The sequence below is a fragment of the Rhododendron vialii genome, chromosome 6a (assembly GCF_030253575.1).
Source record: "Rhododendron vialii isolate Sample 1 chromosome 6a, ASM3025357v1".
NCBI classification, from domain to species: domain Eukaryota; kingdom Viridiplantae; phylum Streptophyta; class Magnoliopsida; order Ericales; family Ericaceae; genus Rhododendron; species Rhododendron vialii.
In genome coordinates, this window is record NC_080562.1 from 37,984,565 (window position 1) to 38,009,171 (window position 24,607).

The window sequence follows — 24,607 nt, forward strand, 5'->3', positions numbered from 1 at the left end:
GGTTTCTGGAACGGGGTCTTAGTAGTACTAGTTTTTAATACAAGGTGTTTTGGGCCAGTCTATGCGCACCTCGAACTAATCTCTTCAGCTCATTTCGCACACCTCGAACTAATCTCTTCAGTTCATTTGACAGTCGTTTCACACACTTACGTGTTAGGGTGAGGTAGGCCCAAGAGCTATTGACGAAGAGAATTGAACCTGAAATCTTTAGATGAAACACACCCCTAAATCTCAGATAAGATAACTTTTGATTTTGTAATAGTTGTTAGCTATCATATCAAGTTGGTACAATCTTCAAAGATCACATGCCACATGGATGATTACGCTCCATTCCAGAATATTTTTTTAAAAAATAGGTACTTATTTTATATTTTCAAATTAGAAAATAATGTAAATGAAAAATAATTTTAAAATTTTTTTTACACTGTATAAAAGATCTCAATAAGATCCATATTCCTAGAAAAATTAATTACGTAAACATTTTTTTTTGAGTTTGAAATTGTATTTTTAAAAAACAAGTACTTATTTGGAGTGTTCTAAACAAATCCACCGGTGGGCATTAAAAAAATTCTCCCAAGTGATCGACACAAATCGATCACAAGTGGGTTGACAACTTCAGGTATTTGTAGTACAGTAACTATCAACACATAAAGATAATCTGTAAAAGAAAGAGGGATAAGGATAGCCGGATAGGAATAGTAGGAGGTGGGGGAACTGCAGTTCTTTTAAGAAATAGCAGCCTGCTGTTTCGGTCAAATGGGGTCTGCTTCAGTTTTACTTTGATGATCGGAAATGTTCACTTCGTAGAGCTCGTCGAGTAGAACAAGTGTACCAAAAATCAGCTTGAACGGATATCATTAAAAGCCTTATCAAAACAGTTTTATCTTGAAAAAAATAGATCCGAAACACGGGATCAAAGCTATTGGAACCCATTATTGACAAGTTATACGTGTTTCAATTAAGCACTTAATGATATCCGATTGAACTAATTTTTGATACATTTGTTCTACTCGACGAGCTCTACAAAGTGAACCTTTTCGATCATTGGAGCGAGACCTGAGCAAGCCCTGCTCAGCCGGAACAACAGGCTACTGCCCCTTAAAGAGACAACAACTCCCCTGCCTCCAAGATAGCGACAGGGATAGGGATGAAAGAAAAATGGGCGTGACAAGTTGATACACAGATTCCGTACATGTACAAGGGCCCGTTCTACTTTCTCCAATTACCTTCTTTTTTTTTTAAAAGAATGTAATTTTAAAATCAAATATAATAAAAATTAAAAAAATTATTTTCAAATTTTTTTGCACTGTTTAAAAGATTTCAATAAGATCTATCAAATAAGATTCATATTAGTAAAAAAATTATTTACGTAAACACATAATTTTTAAATTTAAAATTACCTCATTTTTTAAAAAATACTTTTGAAAGTGGAACGGCTCTTAATATCTAGCCATATATATATGTGTGTCTATATATATATATATATATATATATATATATATATATCAAGTTCATTATGCCTTGTTTGGACCAAGATTTGGAAAAAAAAATTCAACCAAAAAAATACTCATTATTCTTACTTTCAATCTCTACTCTTCATTCATTACATTTATCTTCAATTATTATTCTCATTCCTCTCTACATCTCTTTCCACTCATTACACCCTAATTTCAAGTGGGTTGACAAACTTCAATTATTTATAGTATAGTAATTATCATCACATAAAGATAATCTGCAAAAGAAAGAGGGATAGGGATAGGGATAGGGACAGGGGGAAGCGGGGGGCTGCTGCCCAAGGGGCGGCAGCAGCAAGCTGCTGTGTCAGGTTTGTGAGCCCACCCCGGTCTTGCTTCAATGATCGGAAACGCTCATTTTGTAGAGCTCGTCGAGTAGAACAATTATGCAAAAAATCAATTTAATTGGATATCATTAAATATCTGATCGGAGCCCATATAACTCTCGGTCCATGGGTTACAGTGGATTTGATCCAGTGTTTCGGATCCATTCTTTTCAAGATAAAAAAGTTTCGATTAGGCACTTAATGATATCCAATTAAGCTGATTTTTTGCAGAATTATTCTACTCAATGAACTCTACAAAGTAAACGCTTCGGATCATCAAACCAAGACTGGGGTGGACTCACAAATGGAGCACAGCAGTACGTTGCTGCCCCCTTGGGGCAGTAGCCCCCCGCTTCAAGGGACGGGGATAGATATGAAAGAAAAATGGGCGTGACAAGTTGATATACGGATTCCGTACATTTACTAAGGGCCTGTTCCACTTTCTCCAATTACCTCATTTTTTTAAAAAAAGAAGATAATTTCAAATTTAAAAATAATGAAAATGAAAAATAATTTTTTAATTTTTTTGCACCGTTTTAAAGTTCTCAATGAGATCTATTTATCAAAATCCATATTGGTTAAAAAATTATCTACGAAAACACATGATTTTTAAACTTAAAATTACTTTCTTTTTCAAAAAATACTTTTTTGAAAAAAGTGAAACGGCCCCTAATTTTCAGCCATCTATATTATATTGTTGGAAATTATGAGGGCCACTGCTAATATCCTGGCGGCCGCCAAATAACACCACGTCATGAAAGGCTTTAAAGAGGCAATGCATTAATCTCTCCCTAGTTTTTTTTTTTGATCCGCAATCTCTCCCTAGTTTATTGATGTTCAAAAATGAGTTAATATACAAATAAGCAGCTTCCCGTATCCATCTTTCGATAGTCAAATATGGGAATAACTTCGGTGTCCCCGGTCATTTTAGGGACACCGTAACTTTTGACATAACAAAATCATTATGAGTATAACCAAAACTCATTACAAGCATAATAGAACCAGAGCAAGGCATAACCAAAACCATAGCAAGGCATAACTTATTTGTTATGCCTTGGTTGGATTTAGTTATGCTTTGGTTGGTTTTTTGGATATTCCTCGGTTATGCCTTGTTTGGGTTCTGTTATGTTTGTAATTGATTTTAGTTATGCTCCTAATGGTAAAGTTATGCCATAAATTACGGTGTTCCCAAAATGACCGGGGACACCATAGCATCATCCGTCAAATATTCCTCTCAAATGTTATCAACGATCTTCTTCTTGTAGGATGATGCTATGGTGTCCCCGGTCATTTTAGGAACACCGTAATTTTTAGCATAATTTCATCATTATGAGTATAACTAAAACTCATTACAAGCATAACAGAACCCAAACAAAGCATAACTAAGGAATATCTAAAAAACCAAACAAGGCATAACAAACAAGTTATGTCTTGCTATGGTTATGTTATGCTCATAATGGTTTTAGTTATACTCATAATGATTTTATTATGCCAAAAGTTACGGTGTCCCCAAAATGATCGGGGACACCGAAGTCATTTCCCTTCTTGTGTGTGTGTGTGTGTGTATATATATATATATATAGGCGTAAAAGTATAACGACAAAGGCAAAAATATATGTAGTTAATAAGATCATGCAGATCCTTAGTAAGTAAAGTAAACTGAGTTTAGTAGATTGGAACCAAAGATTAGGTCAGTTTGACCTAAACACATGATCTAACTCGATTGCAGGTACAAATTAGGTGGACATATACATGACATCGAAAGATTCCTCTCTTTTTTCTTTTTTCTTTTTGGTACGTTTTTCTTGAGAAATTATTCGTTGCCCAAGGGCAATGCCAGGTGGTGCCTCCCACCCTTTTTTTTTTTATTTTATTTTATCCGCAGGTGCCTTCCACCTTAAATATCTATTGATACGCATTTTCTTCTCCCCTGTCCCACCAGACACAACTTTTTCTTCAAAATTCAGTGTTTCGAATTTCAATCCGTTTAAATGGGTGAGAAGATTTTATTTTTTTATCATTTAATTCTAAAAGGTCATAATTAAATTTTGATTATAGGGCTCTCGTTGATTAACCCTAAGAAAGTCGAAGAATCAAATATCTCTTAGGACTAACCAACGAGAGTCCTAGAGTGAAAATTTAATTATGACCCTTTAGAATTAAATGATCAGATAAATAAAATCTTCTCACTCATTCAAACGGATTGAAATTTGGAACACTTAATTTTTCGACCTTCAGTTTATATATTAAAAAATATGGTTAAAAAATTAAGTGCTTTAAATTTCAATCTGTTTGAATGGGTGAGAAGATTTTATGTATCTGATCATTTAATTCTAAAGGGTCATAATTAAATTTTGACTATAGGGCTCTCGTTGATTAACCCTAAGAAAGTCGTAGAATCAAATATCTCTTAGGACTAACCAACGAGAGCCCTACAGTCAAAATTTAATTATGACCCTTTATAATTAAATGATCAGATAAATAAAATCTTCTCACCCATTCAAACGGATTGAAATTTAAAGCACTTAATTTTTTAACCATATTTTTTAATATATAAACTGATGGTTGAAAAATTAAGTGTTCCAAATTTCAATCCGTTTGAATGGGTGAGAAGATTTTATTTATCTGATCATTTAATTATAAAGGGTCATAATTAAATTTTAACTCTAAGGCTCTCGTTGGTTAGTCCTAAGAGATATTTGATTCTACGACTTTCTTAAGCTTTATCAACAAGAGCTCTATAGTCAAAATTTAATTATGACCCTTTAGAATTAAATGATAAAAAATAAAATCTTCTCACCCATTCAAACGGATTGAAATTTGAAACACTTAATTTTAGAGAAAAGGCTGTGTCTAGTGGGACAAAAGAGAAGAAAACGCGTGTCAGTGGATATTTAAGGTGGGAGGCACCTGCAGATATAAATAAATAAAAAAAGGTGGGAGGCACCACCTGGCATTGCTCTTGGAGCAACGAATAATTTCTCGTTTTTCTTAATTATCAAATAGTTTACCTTTGATTTTGGTTATAACCTACATTGACCAACCATGAATCCGCTTTGATTAAATTATAAAGAGCATACAGTTCATGCAAAAGGCATGGCATGCAAGAATTGTTTATGCTTCTAGTTAAGCCGCCAATTGTCAAATGTATAAGTAAAAGTTATCTTCAGTTGTCCAGGATTTTGACCTGCTCTTACAGGAATGGTTTTGCCTCCATTGCCTATCGATAGAATATATTCAATCCGATCCGAATCCGATTCAAAAAAATTCCAAATTCAGTAACTTCAATTCCATAATTTGATAATCCGAATATTAATCAGATCAGATTCGGAGCCCAAGGGTTTATTAGAACTTGTGGAAGAGAAAAAAAAAGTAAAAATAAAATAAAAATCCTTCCATATTGTTTGATTATACGAGAAAAAGATGAGAGAAATAACGAATTCTAGTATTGTAAATAGTGAAATTTTCTCCTATGTCCCTCTCATTTTTTCACGTATTTTATTTGCCATCACTTTCACTAAGGCTTTGTTTGTTTCAATGTAAAATGTTTTTTCAGAAAAATAAACTTCAAACTTTTATTTTCCAGTATTTGGTTGGCGCATGAAAAATATTTTCAGAAATCGACCAAATAGTGTAGAGGGAGAAAGAGAGAGAGAGGTCTGAGAATAAGGAAATTGAATGTGGGTGACGATCAAGGAAACTGAGTAGTGAAAACTGCAGTAGAAAACAACGGGTTTATTTTGGAAAATAACTTATGAAAGATTTAAAAGTAAGTCAATTTCGTGAAAACTATTTTTTATACAACAAAACACAAGAAAAAATAGATAGAACAAATACCGGAAAATATTTTATGCCCAAACAATCAGAGCCTAAGGGCATGTTTGGATGTGGGATAAAATTGGAGGTATTAGTTATGAAGGAGATAAGATAATAGGGGATATTATGTAAAAAGAGTGGGCCCACATTGATGTGACAAGAGGGATTAAATAGTACTTGATTTGGATGAGGGTTAAAATAGGAGGATAAAGTTATTTTGTAGTTGAAATGGAAGAGAGATGGGGTATTATCCGGGGGTATTATGTAATAACACCCTTGAACCTCCTCATAAATAATCCCCCCCCCCCCCCGCCAGAGGCATTATGGGGTACAAGAAAATCTAGAGCTTAGCTAATACTCGGCAAAATGTGTTCCCAAACCATGGCTTAACTATGGGCCCACGGTCTTAGGAGAGGGGTATTACTAATATCCCTTTGGTAGCCCCCATCCAAACAGGCCTAAGTTCCAAACACAGCGTAAGGTGACAGCCCAGCCCAGCCCAGCCCAGTTTTTGGCCCGACTCTATTATATGTTTGTGGTTTCGAAATCCAGTTCATATCCGTATGAAACCGGCCCAAACAATGCCTTTGGGGATTTCTTGGAGGGGGTTTCCAAAATGTTCGTTGAGGGATGGGTCACGGCCCATATTTATGGCGCTCCAATCCTAAATGGGATTAGAGAGGGGTTCACTGTAAATCCTATAGTGCGCGGGTGAGAGAGCACGAGGATAAAAGTATTTTTGCAAATTTCCCAAACAATTTTATAAATTTGTGAATGCAAAGATAGAGAATGCAAGCGCAGAATGAAAATCAACCGTAGAACGGAAATTAAGAGCGGGAGAAAATGCTATTTTTGAAGAATTATGTGACAGACCTGTTGATAAGCGCGTAAATGTGCACATTAGTGCCCTCTAATTTATCTTTGTTAAATTCCATTTATATTATTATTTGGAGTTTAATGCTTAATTATTGTGATTGTAGATATTTGGACAATTTTATACAAAAAGCGCAAAATTGAAAGTACTTGAAGTTTAGCTCTTGCCACGACGAGCATGAGTACAGAAGAAAACGAGTAATACTTGCAAGTCAATTGGCCAAAGAATTAGGCTGTCGCAGGAAGTAAAAATAAGAATTGGACTTGAACTTCTATTAGGTGGCCCAAATAGTTCACATTTAGTTTGACTAAATGATGGGCCACGGCTGGGAATTTAAAAAGTAGGAGAAAGGTTTTTTTTAATGGGTGGGCTACAGCACTTATCCTAGGGCTTCCCACGGTACAAAACAGAGCAACTGAGCTGCCGACTACGGGGGTACAAATAGAGGAACGGGACTGCCGACTGAGGGGATTCCGAATTTTATTTGACAGTTCTAGATTGATTTCTTGTTTTCTTCTCTCTTTCAAGTTTGAAGCTTTGTTCAATTACTTTCTCTCCGGTAACTTATTTTAATTTATGCTCTTCATTAAAGTTATTCGTTTGTGTTTGTTTAGTATTGATCTCTTGTTTATTTTTCATCTCATGTAGTAGAAATCATGTTTCAATCTAGGGCTTCTTCTGTTTCTTGTGCAATGATTAGTGAGTAGTTGTATAGGTAAGGTTGCGGGGTGATTAGCACACCGTGCCCAGGTCGGACATGTCTTGCTCCTATTTTAAAATAAAAATGAAAAGGCAATTTTAGGTTATTAAAGAACATTCGTTAGACGAACCCAGGTATCGTTGGAGCCCATATGAACGGGAGAACGGGGGTCCAAAACCCATTCTTCGCTGCGCATGGGTGAACGGCGACCATAAGGATTCGCATCTTTCGGGGTATCTTTTTCTCTCTAAAGTCGAATGTTTTTAAGAACACCAAATGGAGCAGATTAATCCGGACTGGTTGCGAGTGCTATGAACCCTACGACTGTACCTCCTTTTAATTATCTAAAAAGTTCAATCAATTTCCTAGGTTTAGTTAATCTTTCATCAATCAACAAGGGGTGGCTACCTAAGAGCCCATTTAAATTATAACAATCCGAATTTTTAGTCAGCACACATCACCGTCTTTGTGGATTCGACTCCGGACTTACCGGATATTACGCTGCATCGGTCTCCGCCCTACGCTTGGGGCAACCCATTATTTTAGGACTAGGAATCGGTCAAGCACCTGTTCACAGGGAAGCAAACGAATCAAGTTGCTTGTGGCTCAGCTCGGCTTGATTCGTTTAGTAATCGAGCCGATCTCAAGCTCGAGCTTTGGCTCATTTGCTGAACGAGCTAAGCTTGACACTCAAAAGCTCAACTCTTTTGTATAGAATCGATTCGTTAAGTAAATTAATCAATCTCAACTCATTAAGAGCTCTATTCAATTACAAATAAATTGAGCTCGAACTTGACTTTTAGGCTCGCTAAGGAAACAAGTTTAGACCGAGGAGGACCACACAAAAATTGAAGTTTATCGTTCACAAGTCTGTTCGTATAAATATCCCTTCGATCCTCTCTCTCTCCCTCTCTCGCAAACACCCACACCCCTCTTCTGAAGTTGGGAACTGAGGATAATTCAGGTAACGCTTTCGATTTTCAATTGCTTCGTTTTGCTGTTGGGTGTTTGTCCCCTTTTCATCCGTATGTTTAAAGTTCTTCGTAATCTAGGGTTTTCTCTTGTGACCGCCGACTAATTGATCGAGTTTTTCCTGTTCTTTCAATATTAGGGTTTTATACGATACTCTTGTCTGCGACCTCTTCAGCGTGTTTTGTTCTTCGAGTTTTCTTGAAATTGGAGTTATTAGGATTCATGATCCATGTTCACTCTGCGTTTTTTAGGGCGTAAATTAAAAATTAGGATTTTACTAGAACCGCTATTGTATTTGCTACTTTTCTTTTTTTTGAACGGCGACTATTGTATTTGCTTCTGAGATTGAATTGTTAACTATTGGCCTTTGAGGAAAAAGTTTACATAGCTTTGCTACCTTTATTTTACCCCTTGTAAAAAGCGGCGTGGAAACTTGGATGTAGTTGTCTTCCTTTACTTATAAGTACCGAAACCCAAACGAGTCTTACATTCCAATCAATTGGGTTCAGCTACATAAATGCTGTTGTCTCCGTTGGATTCATTTCAGAAGGATCTAACAGGGTTGTTTTCTACGTGCTGGTTATCAGCTATCTAACACATAACCCTCCTACTTTACCCGGGCTTGGGGCCGGCTATGTGGCTTATAAGACTCGAAGCATGACACAGACAGTTCTTTATTTTCTTAGTAGATCTCAATTTTAATTTTCATTTGCACTTTACCTTTCTAGATTTGTGTAAAGGAAAATTATCTGTCATCAGGAGTGTCTAATGTCGAAAGCATCTCGGTGTACGTATGGTTAGCATGTGGTAACTAATTGGTTTATGAGTGGATGCTATTCTATTAGATCTAGAGAGCTTTTTATGCCGTAGCAAGGAGGGTCTTTTCTAGCGTGGATGTGATAGATGCCGTTAGACAAGTCAAGTTTGATGTTGTCACTTGTTTAGTGATATTTATAATGGTCTTAGAGTGAGATGCCTCCACTGCCGGAAAGAACCAATTGCTTTGAGAAGATCTTCTTGCTACTTATTTTGCATGAGGAACTAATTTAAGATGTGCTTTTGTATGAAGCATATGCTATATTCTGCAGATAGCAATTTATGTGGATCAAATGCTGTTTACAATGCATATACCTCAGTTATTGAATCCTGTAGATGGTGGTGTTGAGTTTGAAGTTTATCATTTTCGACCCAACCAATGAACTCATTAATTTTTTATCACACTGAAGGAAAATAGTTGAGTGACAACAGATGGGTAAAAGGAAGTCGAAGGCGAAGCCACCCCCAAAGAAGAGAATGGATAAGCTTGACACTGTTTTCAGCTGCCCCTTCTGTAACCATGGAAGCAGTGTGGAATGCCGTATGTAAGTGTCTATTGAAGAATTTTCCTATGATCACCAGTTCCGTATGCGCTTGGAGTGTGTTGTGCTTGCATGGCAATGGCAATTGATTATTTTGTACCTGCTATATGTTCCTGTGTCTCAATCTTCTTTGTTAGGAGACTCAAGTGACCTTAGAGATAGAGAGATTATCAAAATTCAGTTTTGTTCTTGTTCTGTATTTGGCTTGTGGTTTTTGGACTGAAACATGAGATTTTTTTTTGTTTACAGTGATATGAAGAACTTGATCGGGGAGGCTTTATGCAGGATTTGCCAAGAGAACTTCAGCATGACCGTGACAGGTATATATGGATTTGTTTATTTATTTTGACCTGTTTTTTGATATTAGAATTTGGAAGTTACTTAAATCATAAAAGAAAAGAAGAATGATTGGAAGTGCTATAGTTTGTGATCTGGACTCTGGAGTCTGTGATATGTTGGGTTCGGGCAGGGGCGCAAGCAAGTTTAAGGATTAGGGTATGCAATGAAAATTTTAGTACCAAAGATGTATCATATTGCAATAGGCCCGCTTAAAATCTACAAGGCCCTAAGTCAATGCAATATAGACAAACTGTATACTGACTTAATCCTCCTAACGGCGAGTGTTGGTCTGATTGGTTATGTTTTCGTATAGAATTTTATCATTCATTGTACTAAAATTGTCATAGTTCAATGATAAACTTGCAATGAAAATTGAGGAGTATAGCAATAATATCAATTGTTGAAAAATCTCTCCCGAGTTTGGGCATCCCAAAAACAAACTCTTGGGTCTGTCCCTTGGATCGGGTCTGCATTCAACTTGTCTTAGAGAGAAGATTTCTTCAAACTTGTGATATGAAATAAATCAATAAAGGAGAAGAAATGGCAAAGCCACAAAAGTATGGAGCTTTTTCCGGATAAAGGATGGTTTGACTCTTGCACATCCACATACACGAACACGATCATATGTTTGCCCATATTTTTCCTCCCAAAGGTTTGAGATGCCGATATGATGGCCTACACTAGTTATATTATCATTATCCTTTACACATACGCATGCACCAACACGTACAAGGGGATGCACGTTTTTTTCCTCCAAAAGGTTTGAGATGCTGATACAATGGCTTTCACTTTATCACAATTCTTTCATTCTTCTTAGTTTGAACTGACATTGAATTTTTTATTTTTTGCAGCTTTAACCGAACCTATAGACATGTAAGTTAATCTCTATTTGATGCTCTTCCTTCCCCCACCCCCCCCCCCCCCCCCCCCCCCCGGCATTTGCGGTGTATCCGTGTAATTGACATAGTTGTGTGGTCCACAGATATAGTGAATGGATCGATGAATGTGAACGGGTCAACAGTGTTGAAGATGATGTTGCTTAGAAGGGTTGTTCGGACCTTCAGATGTTCTGGTTTTGTCGTCATGGGGAAAACTAAAAATAAATGTTCTTCTTTAAGGCAGACTTTGATGTATAGAAATGCTAGGCTTGTATCCGTATCAATATCAGCATCTCTAAGGCTATTTATGGTATGTGGTGCAATATGCCGAACGTTGCTGTCCTAGGGAGGGGAATGGTTTGTATTTGAAATATGTATGCCTTTTCGCAATTAATATAAAACATGTATTGAGTATCAGATGTAGTGATCAAATTCTCAGAACTGGGTTTGTCAAAATGAATGTTTCTAGGAATTGTTAGATTTTCATCGAGTGCTTGTAGTTCTTATTTTCCAGGTTTGCAGGGTTCAAATCCAGATCCTATTCAGGCAGCGAGTTTTGGCACTATGCCAATGGGAGTTTACCGAAGTAGAAAATTTTTGCAACAAAGAAGCAGCCCCTTTCTAGGGACTCGTGAGGAGTTTTTTTTTTTTTTGATCCGCGACTCGTGAGGCGTTAGTTTGATCATTTTGCATGCAATGAACGATGAGAATAGAATGTGGGTGGTGGCTCAGTTGGTCGAGCACCCTTTGCCCCATTTCTTTGTCCTGGGTTCAATTCTCCCGACTACCACTCATGTGGTGGCCTCCCCTTTCCCTTCTCTCACTAACCTGCTGACGTATGACCCCCCCTCCAAAAAAAAAAAAACCCGATAAGAATATATTCATCTTTGGAACCTATACTGTTTTTTTTTTTTTTTTTTTAATAAAACTGTTTGGTACCTATATTTTAAAGTGCCTGTTTCAGTAAGCTATCTTTGCAAAATTAATTGGTGGTTTAAAATTCTCAAACCAAATAGGTATTCTATTTTTCCCAGAGCTGAAAACCAACACTCCATTTTTATAACAGGTTCCCCATTTGTCAATCTCCTTTGTTCGAACATTGTATCTCATTTGCTGCTGTGTTCCTTCCATGTGTAAAAACGCATTGCAATTACTGAAGTTTTCGGAAAATGCAGTTTTTTTGCCGTTCTTTTGAATTTTAAAACCTTTTTCAATAATTTTTTTTTTCATACGGTATACATTAGTAGGGGTTAGTATGTTAGTCAACGGGGGTTTCAGAGGCTATCCATAGCTTGAAATCCCAAACCTGCCCGCCGTGGCACTCAAACTCAGGTCATTACTGGGGAGAGAAATGAGTCAACCAACTTGACAAGCTTGGTTTCAATTTGGACGGTATTCTTTTTATTTTTCTGATTTCACTTATCCAAACAAATAATTAATCTTAAATTTTTTTGAAAACAAATCGCATACTAAAATATGTAAAATATTACTAACTACTACATATGGAAACACTCCTAGAATATGAGGTAGGATCTTCTGTGTCGAAAATTTCTGTGCCAAGGGATTTTTTGGAATAGTGAAGATTGGACCCCTAAGGCTCCGTTTGGAACTGAAGGAAAGGAAATGAAAAGAAAAAAAAGAAGGGAAATGAGAGAAAAATGGACTATTCATTAAACTTAAATTTTTTTATTTTCTTCTCTTTTTCTCTTCCAATCAAATAATTTTCTCTTTCAACCAAATAATATAAGGAATTTTTTTTAATTTTTCTTTCTTTTCTTAGATTTCAAATAGAGTTTTTCGTATTTTTCTGACATTCAGAAGGCCCCACAAAAAATTGCAGTAAATGGTGCAGTGTAACGACACAGTTTATGTATAGCATTTCTGTATCAGAAAACCGTTCCTTTCCCCAACCCCAACGGCCCAACCTCCATCTCTCTCTCTCTCTCTCTGCGCGAGTGTGTTTCTTTTCCCAAACCTCCATATCTGTGTGTGCGTCTCTGTCCCTGTGTTGGAGTGGATTGCAACTCTCGGAAGAGGACGCCATGGGGAGACCACCGAGTAATGGAAACCCCACCTTCCGCTTCAACCAAACCGAGGTTTCTATTTCCTCTACGCTCCTCTCTCCCTCTCTCTCTGAATACTCACCAGGTCACCATTCAAACTCTCTTTAATTCAATTTTATTTTGGTTGTTATATTTCATAACCCACACCCTAATTTTAGCAAAGATTTGTGTGGTTTTTTTTCTTCAAACAGTTGCAACCAAACCCCTCAAATTCTCGCGCTAACATTGTGTCTTCTGTATTGTATTGTGCTTTGTTCCGGCTTTACTTAGGTCCTGCTATTGGATCGTAAGATTGGTCCACCAGATTAGTCGGGGCGCGCGTGAGCTAGCTCGGACTGAGTTATCGGACAAAATTAACATTTTGCTCCATCTCAGAGACACACACACACACACACACACACACACATATATATATATATATATACACACACACACTCACTCCGTCCCATAATATTTGTCCGGTCTGCAAAACGGAGACGTAAAAATAATACAATTTTTGTAAGAAAAGTTGGAAAAAAATTCAACAAAGATCTTGACGAGTTCTTTTAACTTATGAAAAAAATTTGAATTTTTTCTTGAAAGAAATACATTATTTTATAGTCCTTGTTTTGTGGATCGGACAAATATTATGGGACGGAGGGAGTATATATATAGGTGTCAAATGGGATCCGGCCCATTTAGCTTCGTGCCAACCGTAATTCGTGCCATGCTGGCACGATTATTACGTTTACCTATCGAATAATCATGCCGGGTTGGCGCATTTACTTAATCATGCCGTGTCGGTTTTCAATTGTATCGTGCCGTCTCATCTCCAACTGAGTTTTGCCAGAAAGAAAAATTGTGTAACAACTAACAATTTAGTATTTGCCGTGTCCCTCGTCCTGTCTAGAAATGTGCCGTGCCGTGCTGTGACTTTCGTGGTGTGCCCGTGCCAGGCGACTGTGCTGTGACTGGCCCACTTCCGTGCGGTTCCACATTTAAATGTGCCGTGCCGTGTCAGCACTACCCGTTTGACACCTCTACATATATGCGTTGATATCTAGATGCACCACTGTAAATGTATACGTGATGCTGTGACCTTCTAAATGAGTTGATTCAAAATTTTGCAAGCTTGAAAAAAGGAGATCTAATTTCTCCTGATTAGAGGTTGGGTAGTAATTTCATGTATGAAACTTCGAGAAGGTAAAATAGTTGGATTTTTTTAGTGGTTTCATTAATAATTACCTAACTCTGTGATGAATTGATTCAAGTGAAAGTGTGTCCGATTATATTTCAAGATTCCAGTCATAAATAAGATTGCCTGATAGTTGTTTCTTTGCATCTTTCATCTTAGAATTATGGTCTTTGATTGTGGAACTTCCAAGTTGATAGGATTATTAGGTGGTTAGGTTTGGATGTTTGGGTCTTTTGGCTTCATTCTTTTGGTTCTGCAAGGAAGGTCTCTGCAGTTGTATGAAGCATATTAACGTTCAACGACACTAGGTCTGATGTTCAATGCAAACATCAGTTTGCCATTTGTGTATAGCATATGTTAATGCTTCTATAATATATAATATGACTTAGTTGAAAATATTATTGTTTATGATTGTTATATTTTCAGGGTTTCAGATACTTTTGAACAATGTCAATGACTTAATTCATGTTGTTTGTTTCTTAAGGTTGCGGAGATGGAATCGATTCTCCAAGAACACAATGCTCAGATGCCAACACGTGAACTTCTTGAAGCTCTTGCTGAGAAGTTCAGGCATGTTGTTAGTGCTATTAATTCAGTAACTCACATACTGGGAAAATTCTTGCTTGCTTTTTACCAGTTTAATTTGTCAGGTCTGACATGGTTGTCTTTGGTTACAGTAAGTCGGCAGAACGGTCAGGAAAGATTCTAGTTCAAATGAAACAAGTAATACACTGTCCCTTCCTGTATGTTTCATGACTCACAGAGAGCCTTTTGCTAATTTAGATGCTTTGACTAGGTGTGGAATTGGTTCCAGAATAGGCGGTATGCTATCAGGGCAAAAACAGCTAAGGCTCCTGGGAAGCTAAGCATATCGCCTATGCCTCGGGAGGATTCAAGTGTTGTGAGAAATGTTTCTCAAGCTCCTCAATCTGCAACTGTTCCGTCTGGTATAATTATAACTCTTCCAGCTTCCTTTGTAGCACACTTGCCTAGTGAGCACCTTTCCAGTTTGTATCTGGAATTGATGGTTCTATAATTCTAGATGGTAGACCCTTCTTTCCATCCTTGATAGCCTGTGGGATTCTGTATCAGTGTAAATGCCAGTAGTATCACACCTTTCATTGGTTTGAAATGGATGAGTTGTCTCTCTGTTGCCTATCCAATTATATGATTGCGGTTAATAATTTTGATAATAGAAAGGGGAAAATGCGTTTTAAACCCAAGGGTTGGATGCGTTCCCCACAACCCAAGGGGTCTAACCACGGGGTTTGATGTGTAAGGTCCATTTTTTTTTTTCATATTAGATTCCTGTACTTGTTGGAATTATAAGAATAGTGAGGTCTAATTAGTTGAGAAATCAAACGTGAAGCAGCTAGTAGTTGCTGTGTTTAAGGTTGCGGTGATGAAGCACAGGGTGAGTATGTAAGAACTCCCAAAATTTCTGTGGTTCTTGAATGAAATGCTGGTTGTAACGGCTCTCTTTCAATGGATTGGCCATTTTTTTTTAAAATGATGAGAGTTAAATTTTTGGGATGAGACTTGCAAGTTGGTGACTCTTTTGCAGCCAGCCTCTCTGGTTCCGTCATTTTTTGTGCCAAAACAATTAGGAATAGAGTCAATAGACTATATGTATGAACGGTTTATTGGTATGGCCGTATGGGTCCACTTACTCGGTGTAAAAGCATTCTGCCTGAAGTACAGTCCTGTGAGGCAGCCTGCTCGTCCTGTTGCTCTTACCAACTTCTGATTCCTAGTATTACTTTCAGAAGACTTATTTTCTTTCTTTACTGTTTTTGTTATTTTTCAGCTTTGTAATCTTACTTGAATTTGGTTTTGCTGTCATTATCTTTTTCAGCAGTCCAAAGTGCAGGAAGAACTGTTTCCGATAATTCTCAGATGGAGTTTGAAGCTAAATCTGCCAGGGATGGTGCATGGTTAGCATCTCTGGTCTTGTGTTTTTATAACTTATGGGTGCTGATTATTTGATGTTCCTTTCTGATAACAGCTAATGGTTATTTAATCACGTTATTATTGTTGTTTTGCCTTCCTCAGGTATGATGTTGCAATGTTTATATCTCATCGATCTCTCGAAACGGGGGAGCCGGTAATTCTTGATGTTGATTTCTCCTTCATGCGATAATATAATTTGTAACAACTAACAAGGAAGAATGAGATTGTGCTAATCATGTGTTTGATTCAATCATCATGAGGAGTGCTCTCATTGTTTATTTGGGGCACGTGTTACAACACATTATGTAATGTTTTAAGGATGTATAACAGATTCTGTGCAAGTATGTGAAGAAAAAGAGAGAGACCAAGTACGAAAACTACACCGAAATACACTTCGTGTGCATCTCAATCAATGGCACACTTCTTGTTATACCCTTCATGAACCATCTGGTTCCACCTTTTGTAGGCCGATATTGTACAATGCAAGGAGGGAAGTGTGCTTATACTCATGTACAAGTATGGTGAAGAGCTACACCAAGTGGACACTATGTGGCCATTTCCTTAAATGGCACACTTCTTGTTGGAACCGAAGTACCGAACTATCAGGTTCCACCTGATATATTGTATTCAATGCATGGAGTGAAACTGCCCTCATTTTAGGAAGTTAGGGTATGGTACATAAAGTTTGTTAATTCCTGAAATGGTTGCAATCCCTCAGGGACACCCCATCAGCTTAGGCTGCATTATTCCAAATAAGCAGACATGTTTTCAAATGGTGCAGTGTTGATGGGCAATACCTGCAACCAACTCTTGAACTCCAGAAATCCTTTACCTGGAACACTTGCTAGAAGTTAAGAACTACAGTTTCTTTACAAAGTGCTCTTTGTCTTGGGAACTTCTTCTTTCTTGACTGTCAGCCTTTTGTATCCGCATGATGTTTTCAACACTGCTGGCCATTTCAGGATGTTAAGGTTCGGTTCGCTGGTTTTGGACCTGAGGAAGATGAATGGGTTAATGTTCGCAAGCATGTCAGACAACGGTCTCTTCCATGTGAATCCTCAGAATGTGTTGCAGTCCTTCCAGGAGACCTGATACTCTGTTTTCAGGTGTCATTTGTCTTCTTAGAATTGTCACATAGAATACCCCTACATCTTGACTCTAAGAGATGATGGAGTTTTGATCTTCGTAATCCTCTTCTGAAGGCTTTACGTAACCTTTTCAGGAAGGGAAAGAGCAAGCTCTTTACTTTGATGCCCACGTTCTTGATGCACAGCGACGGAGGCATGATGTAAGAGGTTGCCGCTGTAGGTTCCTGGTGCGCTATGATCATGACCAGTCTGAGGTATGGAATTTAGTATGTTCTTGACCTGGACTTTTTTTGGTTCAATTCTATCATCTATGTCCTCCTTTCCTTTCGTTTTCCCTTCTGTATGGGTTTGGTAATTATGATTAGTCTGAGGTACGTTTTTTAATATGTTTCTTCTGTGTTTTTTATGTTTTAACTCATCTTTTCATCGTCCTTCCTTTTCACCCTTTTCACTCTTTTTTCAAGGTAACCTATGTCGCAAACTTCACATTGTTTTGTGGTGCGAGTACAATATAAGGGCACTTCACCCAGCTAATTTGATGGTGGCATTTGTTGCTCATTTTTGTTGCTATTGTTTGGTGGAATTGGAGCACCTGTTACCAGCTTTTCCTCTATTCCTCTTTTTCCCCCCCATGAACTTGTTAACTGAATGGAAAGTTTTAGGGTTCGTTTATTGGAGTGGAGGATACTTCTAAAAGAACGCTAAGTTTGCTAATAGTTTCAAGCAGTAACACGCACAGTTGACTTATGTTGTCATGGGTAAATGTCATGGGCAAAACTTCTATTCATGTTGTCTCTTCAAATTTAGTGAAGTTGGGTCTCCCAGGAAGCAAACTTCAGCCAAAATCAGCACTCCCTCCATTAGTTGAACTGACAGAACCATGAGCTTTCTACGAGGAACTTACTTCAGCCAAAATTATCAGAAGTGCAGAAAATGATGGGGTTGCTTAGCTTTTCATGCTAGGGAGGTGTTATTGTTCCTGATTCCAACTTGAAATGGGATTTGTTCCTTATTCCTTGGGACAGCATTTTGCAAATTCTCATTGTTAGCTGTTGACAGTATTGAGTTTGGTTTCTTTTTGCACATTAACTTAATATCCTTGCAGTTTTGCATCTAATGCTGCATGCGCCCATTGAAGCACATGCTAGTGTGGTGTTTAAACTTTAAACCAATTCTATTCACTGCAGTTCAAGGTGATTATGTTCATGAACTTCATGTTCGATAATGCCTATTTTGTTCTTAATTTTTGTGGTCCAGGAAATCGTGCCTCTGAGAAAGGTTTGCCGGAGACCTGAAACAGATTACAGGCTGCAGCAACTTCATGCTGTGAACGATTCTGGGTCCGTGAACCAGCAAAAGAAGACATCTGGTCCTCATACAGCCAACTCTTTGCGAGTGTATCCGCCTACTGAAACAACGCAGAAACAGCCAAAAGTAGAGGTGGTTGCCCCTGCTCCTCAGGCTAATGCAACTGTATCTGCAGAAACAAAAGTTCTACCACCCAAAAGTTCTGAGATTAGCACTGCGGGTAATGTGGGAACTCCAATAGCCCCACCACCGAATGTTGCTTTGACAAGTGGTGCAGCCACAAGCACCATCACCAGCGACTCTGGTCAAAATACGCCACAAGGATAGGAGTCCGTAGTTTGAGATTGCTTGTGTCCTGATGATCTCAGAATTCCGTAGTTTGAGATTGCTTGTGTCTTTCGGATTGTTTTGTAGGGCTTTCGGCCTTGGGCCTTCCACGTTAATGCTTGGATAGAACCAAAAAGCAAATCTTGTTAAATATTTTTCATCAATGTAAATGATTTCTTTTTTTTTTTTTATCGGCAAAAGATGAATTTTATTAATAAAAGGGGAAAGGAAAAGGGGATCCAACAAATAGTTGGATAATACACCATAAGGGCATAGCCCATAACATCCAAAGGTCCACCAGGGTCCACAACAGAAGAAATAATAAAGAACAACCAATACCCAAATTAAACAAAGAAAACCCAAACCCAAATCCAGCCCAAGCCTGAATCGGCCTACCCAAACCATCCCACAAAACCCTAATTATACCGGCAGCCACTATCTTTGCCACTATGTTTGGATCATGGGCTAGGGGAGAGATTTGCGTGGTAAAAGGAAGCACTAAAACTATGATCGTATGTTTGGATCATGGGCTAGGGGAGAGATTTGCGTGGTAAAAGGAAGCACTAAAACTATGATCGTGTATACCGAATTGTGTAAGACCCACCTCGGAATTCCACACAAGTGTTATGTGATAACTATGGACTAGTTTAATGTCAGTGCTAATTTACAAGGGAAAAGAATGTGACCGCTGCTCATGTGCTTAGTTTTAGAATTGGTAAACGGAACAAGCTATTTGAGTTTGAGTTCGTATTTATTTTTTTGAAAGCTCGTTCAAGATTGGTTTAGAAGATTGATAAGCGCGAACACTTTCATTCGAAGATTGTTAATTTTTCGATTAAAGCTTGAACACGTTGCAACTCTTTCGGCCTATTATCAAGAAGATTTTGGCATTCTAAAAATTGATGAAAACTAAACTGCTTAGATAGTCGTTTTGGAGTGCTAAAATCAATTTCTTATTAATAATGCATAAAAATTTTAAAATAAGTAAAATTAACTCGATTGAAACTTGTTTGAGATTGCTCGGCAACGAACCAAACACGATAAACAGTTTTACAATTATTCAGAACTTAATCGACACTGTGACACGTTCACACCTCAACACTGAACCCTTCTCCTGCGGATAAAATCACAAACACGTCCTCTCTCTCTCTCTCTCTCTCTCTCTCTCTCCATTTTCGACATTTCTCCCCTTCCAACTCGCTCACCCCTAACGACTCACTTTTCTGCTTGCATTCTAAAACTTCTGATACATACCTTATATAGCTCTTGTGATCGTGCTTACTATTACAAGATGCGCTTGTTATCGAGATACGGTGGATTACGAAGAAATGCGGCGGTTGGAGGTGCCGATTCGGAGTGGTACTCGCCGTCGTCGAATTTGAATAGGCTAGGGTTTAGGCACATCGTTACGAGTTGCAGAGCCGTGGTTTTGCCACGGTTCGGTGGGCCCGAGTTTCTCGAGCTACGTGATGACGCCAGCGTTCCTGATCTTAAGCCCAGCGAGGTCCTCGTCCGCGCTCGCGCTGTGTCCGTTAATCCTCTCGATACGCGAGTAAGTTTCTCAGTGTTCGCAATCAAATTAATTACTACTACTACTTTCGATCGTTTTTCAAATTAATTACTATTTTCTCAGATAACTTAAAAAATAATTGTGCGGAACTTGTACAGCTAGCTGAGATAAGTAGTGTGCGAAGCTAAGTTGTGCGATTTCTCATTGGCTCCAATGAAATCGCTTATGCATTTACGATTGGACCTTTTGCATGCCCTGTGATTATGGGACAACATAAAAATTGTGAGATATAGGAGTAATATCTTTGTTAGCTGCTGAATGTTTTAGGTGGAAGAATGTCGTTAACCCTCTATTAGAATGCATTTCAACAACTATTTTTAATGCTTTATACTTTGCACATTTTGGCAACAGGCGATTAGGGTGTAGGGGTCAGTGAGACATAGGTCAGTTCATGTTTGCTGGGTTGGACTGGAAGATGCTATCACTATGAGACCTGCTCTTTATATATAACTTAGAGAACTGCGCTGACATCCTTCACCTGTTGGGTGATAAAGATGGAGACTAGTCATGTTTGAGATTTGATCATTGACCTAACCATGCTACAACTTATTTTGGTATTAGTTGGTGTAACCAAATAGCAGAAGAATGTAAGCATCTGGACATTATATCAATAATATGTTTGGGAAGGTTATACATGGGGAAAGCCAAAGTATCGGGGCATGGCTATGATTGGCAGTCATTGCTCTTTATGGTGGGTGAAGTAAATATATTGATTTGGTAAATGACTAGTGTATTAGTGTTTGTATTTATTGAAGCCACAAATTTTAATATTTCCAGATGCGATCAGGCTATGGTCGTTCTTTATTTGAGCCTCTTTTGCCCATCATTTTGGGCCGTGATGTTAGTGGTGAAGTTGCGGCCATTGGAGCTTCGGTACGATCGCTCACTGTAGGGCAGGAAGTGTTTGGTGCACTGCATCCAACGGCTGTGAGGGGTACTTATACAGACTATGCAATTCTTTCAGAAGACGAACTTACTTCAAAACCAGTGTCAATCTCACACGTGGTACGTTCCAGAGTATTTTGTGAATAGGAGTGCAGAACAATTTCCTAAACATGTTCATGTGAGCCATTGGTTTTTGTATTGAGATTATTTGATTTTGTCTCTTAACTGGATGCACACTAATTTGTAGCTAGTGCATACTTTCAGTTTCTGCAGTGGCATACCCAACAACACGTTTATAAAATTCCAGTGTTCTAAAACTCGCTACTCGGTAGTTGCTCGGCCAGGCACCTTGGAGCGAGTAGTCGGCGAGTAAATGCCCACCGAGTAGGGATTAGTCCCCTCAGCCAGGCACCTTGGAGCGACTACTCGGCGAGGAATACCTTGTTTTAGAACACTGTAAAATTCAACTTCCTGTCCTTTTTCACCTACTTTTATGTTCTAGTTCCGTAAAAATTATATACTGGTTCAGCCTAAAATTCTCTTCTTGTAAGTTACTTGTATGCGTTCGACTATGAAATACAATTTCATAGACTTTGATTATAATATTTGGGCGATGCAGGAAGCAAGTGCCATTCCTTTTGCTGCCTTGACTGCCTGGAGAGCTTTAAAAAGTACTGCTAGGATATCTGAAGGGTATGCTTGTAATCCTGAAGTACAATTTTGTTTTTGAGGGAGGTGTCTTAAACTTGTGAAATACGTGAAGTGTATACATTTCAGCAATTATGTCCCACTTCTCTAAGTTGTGTCAATTATTTTAAAGGAATTCAGACATATTTATCCCAAAAAATGAAAGAGAGACAACTTAAGGGGATTCAGATGTTCCATTTCGTGTTGGTTTACCCCTCAGCATTTGGGAAGACATTCCATTACCTATCTTGGAGTCCTTGAATTCCTTGAAGTCATCTTCATATCTTTGAAGAGTCATGCAGATAGACATTTAAAGTTTTTGGCATAGAGTAAGCTTATTGTCCCAGTTTGTTTGGAGCCAAATGAACGACTTTTTCTCATATTTGTTAACCGTTAAAATACATATCCTTTTGGGATATCATTGATGGTGACCTATCTTGTCAGACTAACAGGTTTCTCCACTATGCAGAGAGAATTAGAAGACACTAAATCTATTACAATGGTTCTCCAGATTTTTATACCAATGATTGTGCTTTTGGTTACTATTATCCACCCCTTGCATGCCTTGTCCTGTCTTGGTGGTAAATCATGTTGTCATCCCAAAGGATGAATATGAGATCCTAAGTTCAGATAATAGATTTGGTAGATCATGGAAAATTGTTGCGTATTAATGTATTTCCTCATGATTGCATTTCCACTCTTATCTCTACAGACAAAGCGTGTTGGTGGTTGGTGGAGGAGGAGCTGTCGGTTTTGCAGCAGTTCAGCTTGCAGTTGCTGCAGGGTGCCATGTGTCAACTACGTGTGGAAGTGAAAGTATAGACCGGCTTTTGGCAGCTGGTGCTGAGCAGGCTATAGACTATACTACTCAGGTGATGAACACACTGAAGTGTGGATCTGTACTGTTCTACGGCCAATTGTTGATTATGCATGCCTTTGTATCATTCTAACATTTTGGTTTGGCGCTAAACTTCTATTTTGCGTCATTGAGCTAACATTTTTCTTTTCTGTACTTGATTTATAGGACATTGAATTAGCAATAAAACGGCAATTCGATGCTGTTTTGGACACGATTGGTATACCAGAGACAGAAAGAGTAGGCATCAATCTTTTAAAGAGAGGTGGACACTACATGACATTGCAAGTGAGTAATAAAATCCTTTAAACATATTTTTCGCTAATGTTGAATCTTCAGATGCTTCTTCCGTCTGGGCTGCGATATTGACTTTGCAAAAAATAAATTTGACTCTCTTTTCATGGAGGGGGAGGCAGCATCACTGACTGACAGGTATGGGCTGGCTATAGGGCTCCCTACTGCTACTGCTATTTTGCTGAAGAAACAGATTCAATACCGGTACTCGCATGGAATAGGTACGGAACCTTGTTATGACATTATTTGGTGGAATTGGATGAGCATGGCAATCATGATTAATTGCAATGGATTTAGTTGAATATGATCCCTTGTTTAGATTGTCTTGTTTGTCTTGCACACTGGTATTTAGGAAGGAGGTTCTTGCACTTATTTCGCCTTACATTATTTAATGGGTTTGCTGTATAAGTATCTCTTCATTGGCCTTGTGGAGTAACGGCAACAAGAATTTGATCAAATTCTCAGATAGTTGCAGGATGCCTTAACCAAAAAATTGGGTGGCATTGATTTTTATTCAGGCCCCATATCTGTCATAGTGCCTGGTTTGGAAAACCCAGGCAACCCACAACACTGGTTTCGTAACTCGTATGTCAACTCTTTGTTTTGTCATAAGCTCTGCAACTAATTTCCCTTAATATGTTGTGGCCCACTTGCACTCCATCCTCCAGTTCTACTAGATAGACAATCCTCATGGTGGTTTGAACTTTGAACCAAAAACATAGGATACTTTTTGGTTGTAATGGATCTTTTTAATTCACAGAATCATATTCTTTAGTTTGGGGTGTTTGGATGCCCAAATGACTTTGTCTTCTGTTGTGTTGTCTATGAAATCATTTGTTTCTTTTTTGTCGGTTTCATCTTTCAGAAACTGATAAGTATGTTTTCGTTATCACCTCGATCTTTAGGTGTTATTCCGCTGTCTGCATGCATTGAAATGCCATTACCGACCAGAGGGTGGATGTAACTCCACATGCCTCCTGAAAGTCTCTCTCTATTTGCCACTATATTTCCTCTGCTTGTCAGATTACCAAATATATCCCTTTTATTTATGGTGCAGAATATTGGTGGACTTTCATGAGGGCTGATGCTGAGGGTTTGGATCAGATCCGTAGGCTCTGTGAGGTTGGGAAGTTGAAAATACCTGTGGATAAGACATTTCCAATTACACAAGTGAGAGAGGCTCATGAGGCCAAAGATAAAAGGCGCATTCCCGGCAAAGTTGTGCTGGAAGTTGATTGAATAATATATAGAGAAATCCTTGAGCCTCCCAAACTGGTAGTCCACGGTTAGAATGAAGAAACTTTAACCTTCCATTTTTTATTTCGTTAGAGACTAGGCTACTTATGCTGGTCCTCCCTCTACAATAAGTATGAGCATTTTGTATAGCAATCTGTAAAGTTTTGGTGTCCTCTCTTGTGTTGTTTCCTAAATCCTAAACTAGCGAGCTATCATCCTCAGAATTCACTGCTCCAAACCCTTTATTCACTCAAAACAAGGAGCAAATAGTTGCGGGTTTTAGACTTCTACACTTGCTAGTATAAAGTCAACAGCATTTGTGTGTGTGTATAAGTTGTCTGTGTTCCTACGAACTTGCAGAACCACTAGGCTGTGTTTGGATATTCGATTGT

General features: G+C 38.2%; 3 protein-coding genes across 5 annotated transcripts; all 3 read left to right on the top strand.

Moving 5' to 3' along the window:
- The first annotated feature begins 8,042 nt into the window (after positions 1-8,042).
- On the top strand, positions 8,043-11,194 carry LOC131331557 (transcription elongation factor 1 homolog). 2 transcript variants are annotated; one of them, XM_058365584.1, is made up of 5 exons: positions 8,043-8,194; positions 9,429-9,563; positions 9,810-9,880; positions 10,751-10,772; positions 10,882-11,194. In XM_058365584.1, the coding sequence occupies exons 2-5, from the start codon at positions 9,451-9,453 to the stop codon at positions 10,940-10,942; spliced, it is 267 nt and encodes an 88-aa protein (XP_058221567.1). In that variant the 5' UTR covers positions 8,043-8,194; positions 9,429-9,450; the 3' UTR covers positions 10,943-11,194. The 2 variants fall into 2 exon arrangements, with proteins under 2 accessions (XP_058221567.1, XP_058221568.1); XM_058365585.1 differs by lacking the exon at positions 8,043-8,194 and adding an exon at positions 8,234-8,255.
- Positions 11,195-12,667: 1,473 nt separating this feature from the next.
- Positions 12,668-18,887, top strand: LOC131331558 (protein SAWADEE HOMEODOMAIN HOMOLOG 2-like). 2 transcript variants are annotated; one of them, XM_058365586.1, is made up of 9 exons: positions 12,668-12,873; positions 14,499-14,588; positions 14,696-14,737; positions 14,811-14,961; positions 15,870-15,948; positions 16,067-16,118; positions 16,927-17,070; positions 17,187-17,306; positions 18,310-18,887. In XM_058365586.1, exons 1-9 carry the CDS (start codon positions 12,820-12,822, stop codon positions 18,685-18,687), a joined length of 1,110 nt encoding a protein of 369 aa, XP_058221569.1. In that variant the 5' UTR covers positions 12,668-12,819; the 3' UTR covers positions 18,688-18,887. The 2 variants fall into 2 exon arrangements, with proteins under 2 accessions (XP_058221569.1, XP_058221570.1); XM_058365587.1 differs by having other exon boundaries at positions 15,873-15,948.
- A 902-nt stretch (positions 18,888-19,789) lies between these two features.
- LOC131331559 (uncharacterized) lies at positions 19,790-24,549 on the top strand. Its single transcript, XM_058365588.1, has 7 exons — positions 19,790-20,239; positions 21,035-21,262; positions 21,762-21,835; positions 22,542-22,701; positions 22,854-22,973; positions 23,092-23,200; positions 24,037-24,549. The coding sequence occupies exons 1-7, from the start codon at positions 19,979-19,981 to the stop codon at positions 24,216-24,218; spliced, it is 1,134 nt and encodes a 377-aa protein (XP_058221571.1). The 5' UTR covers positions 19,790-19,978; the 3' UTR covers positions 24,219-24,549.
- Positions 24,550-24,607: the final 58 nt, after the last annotated feature.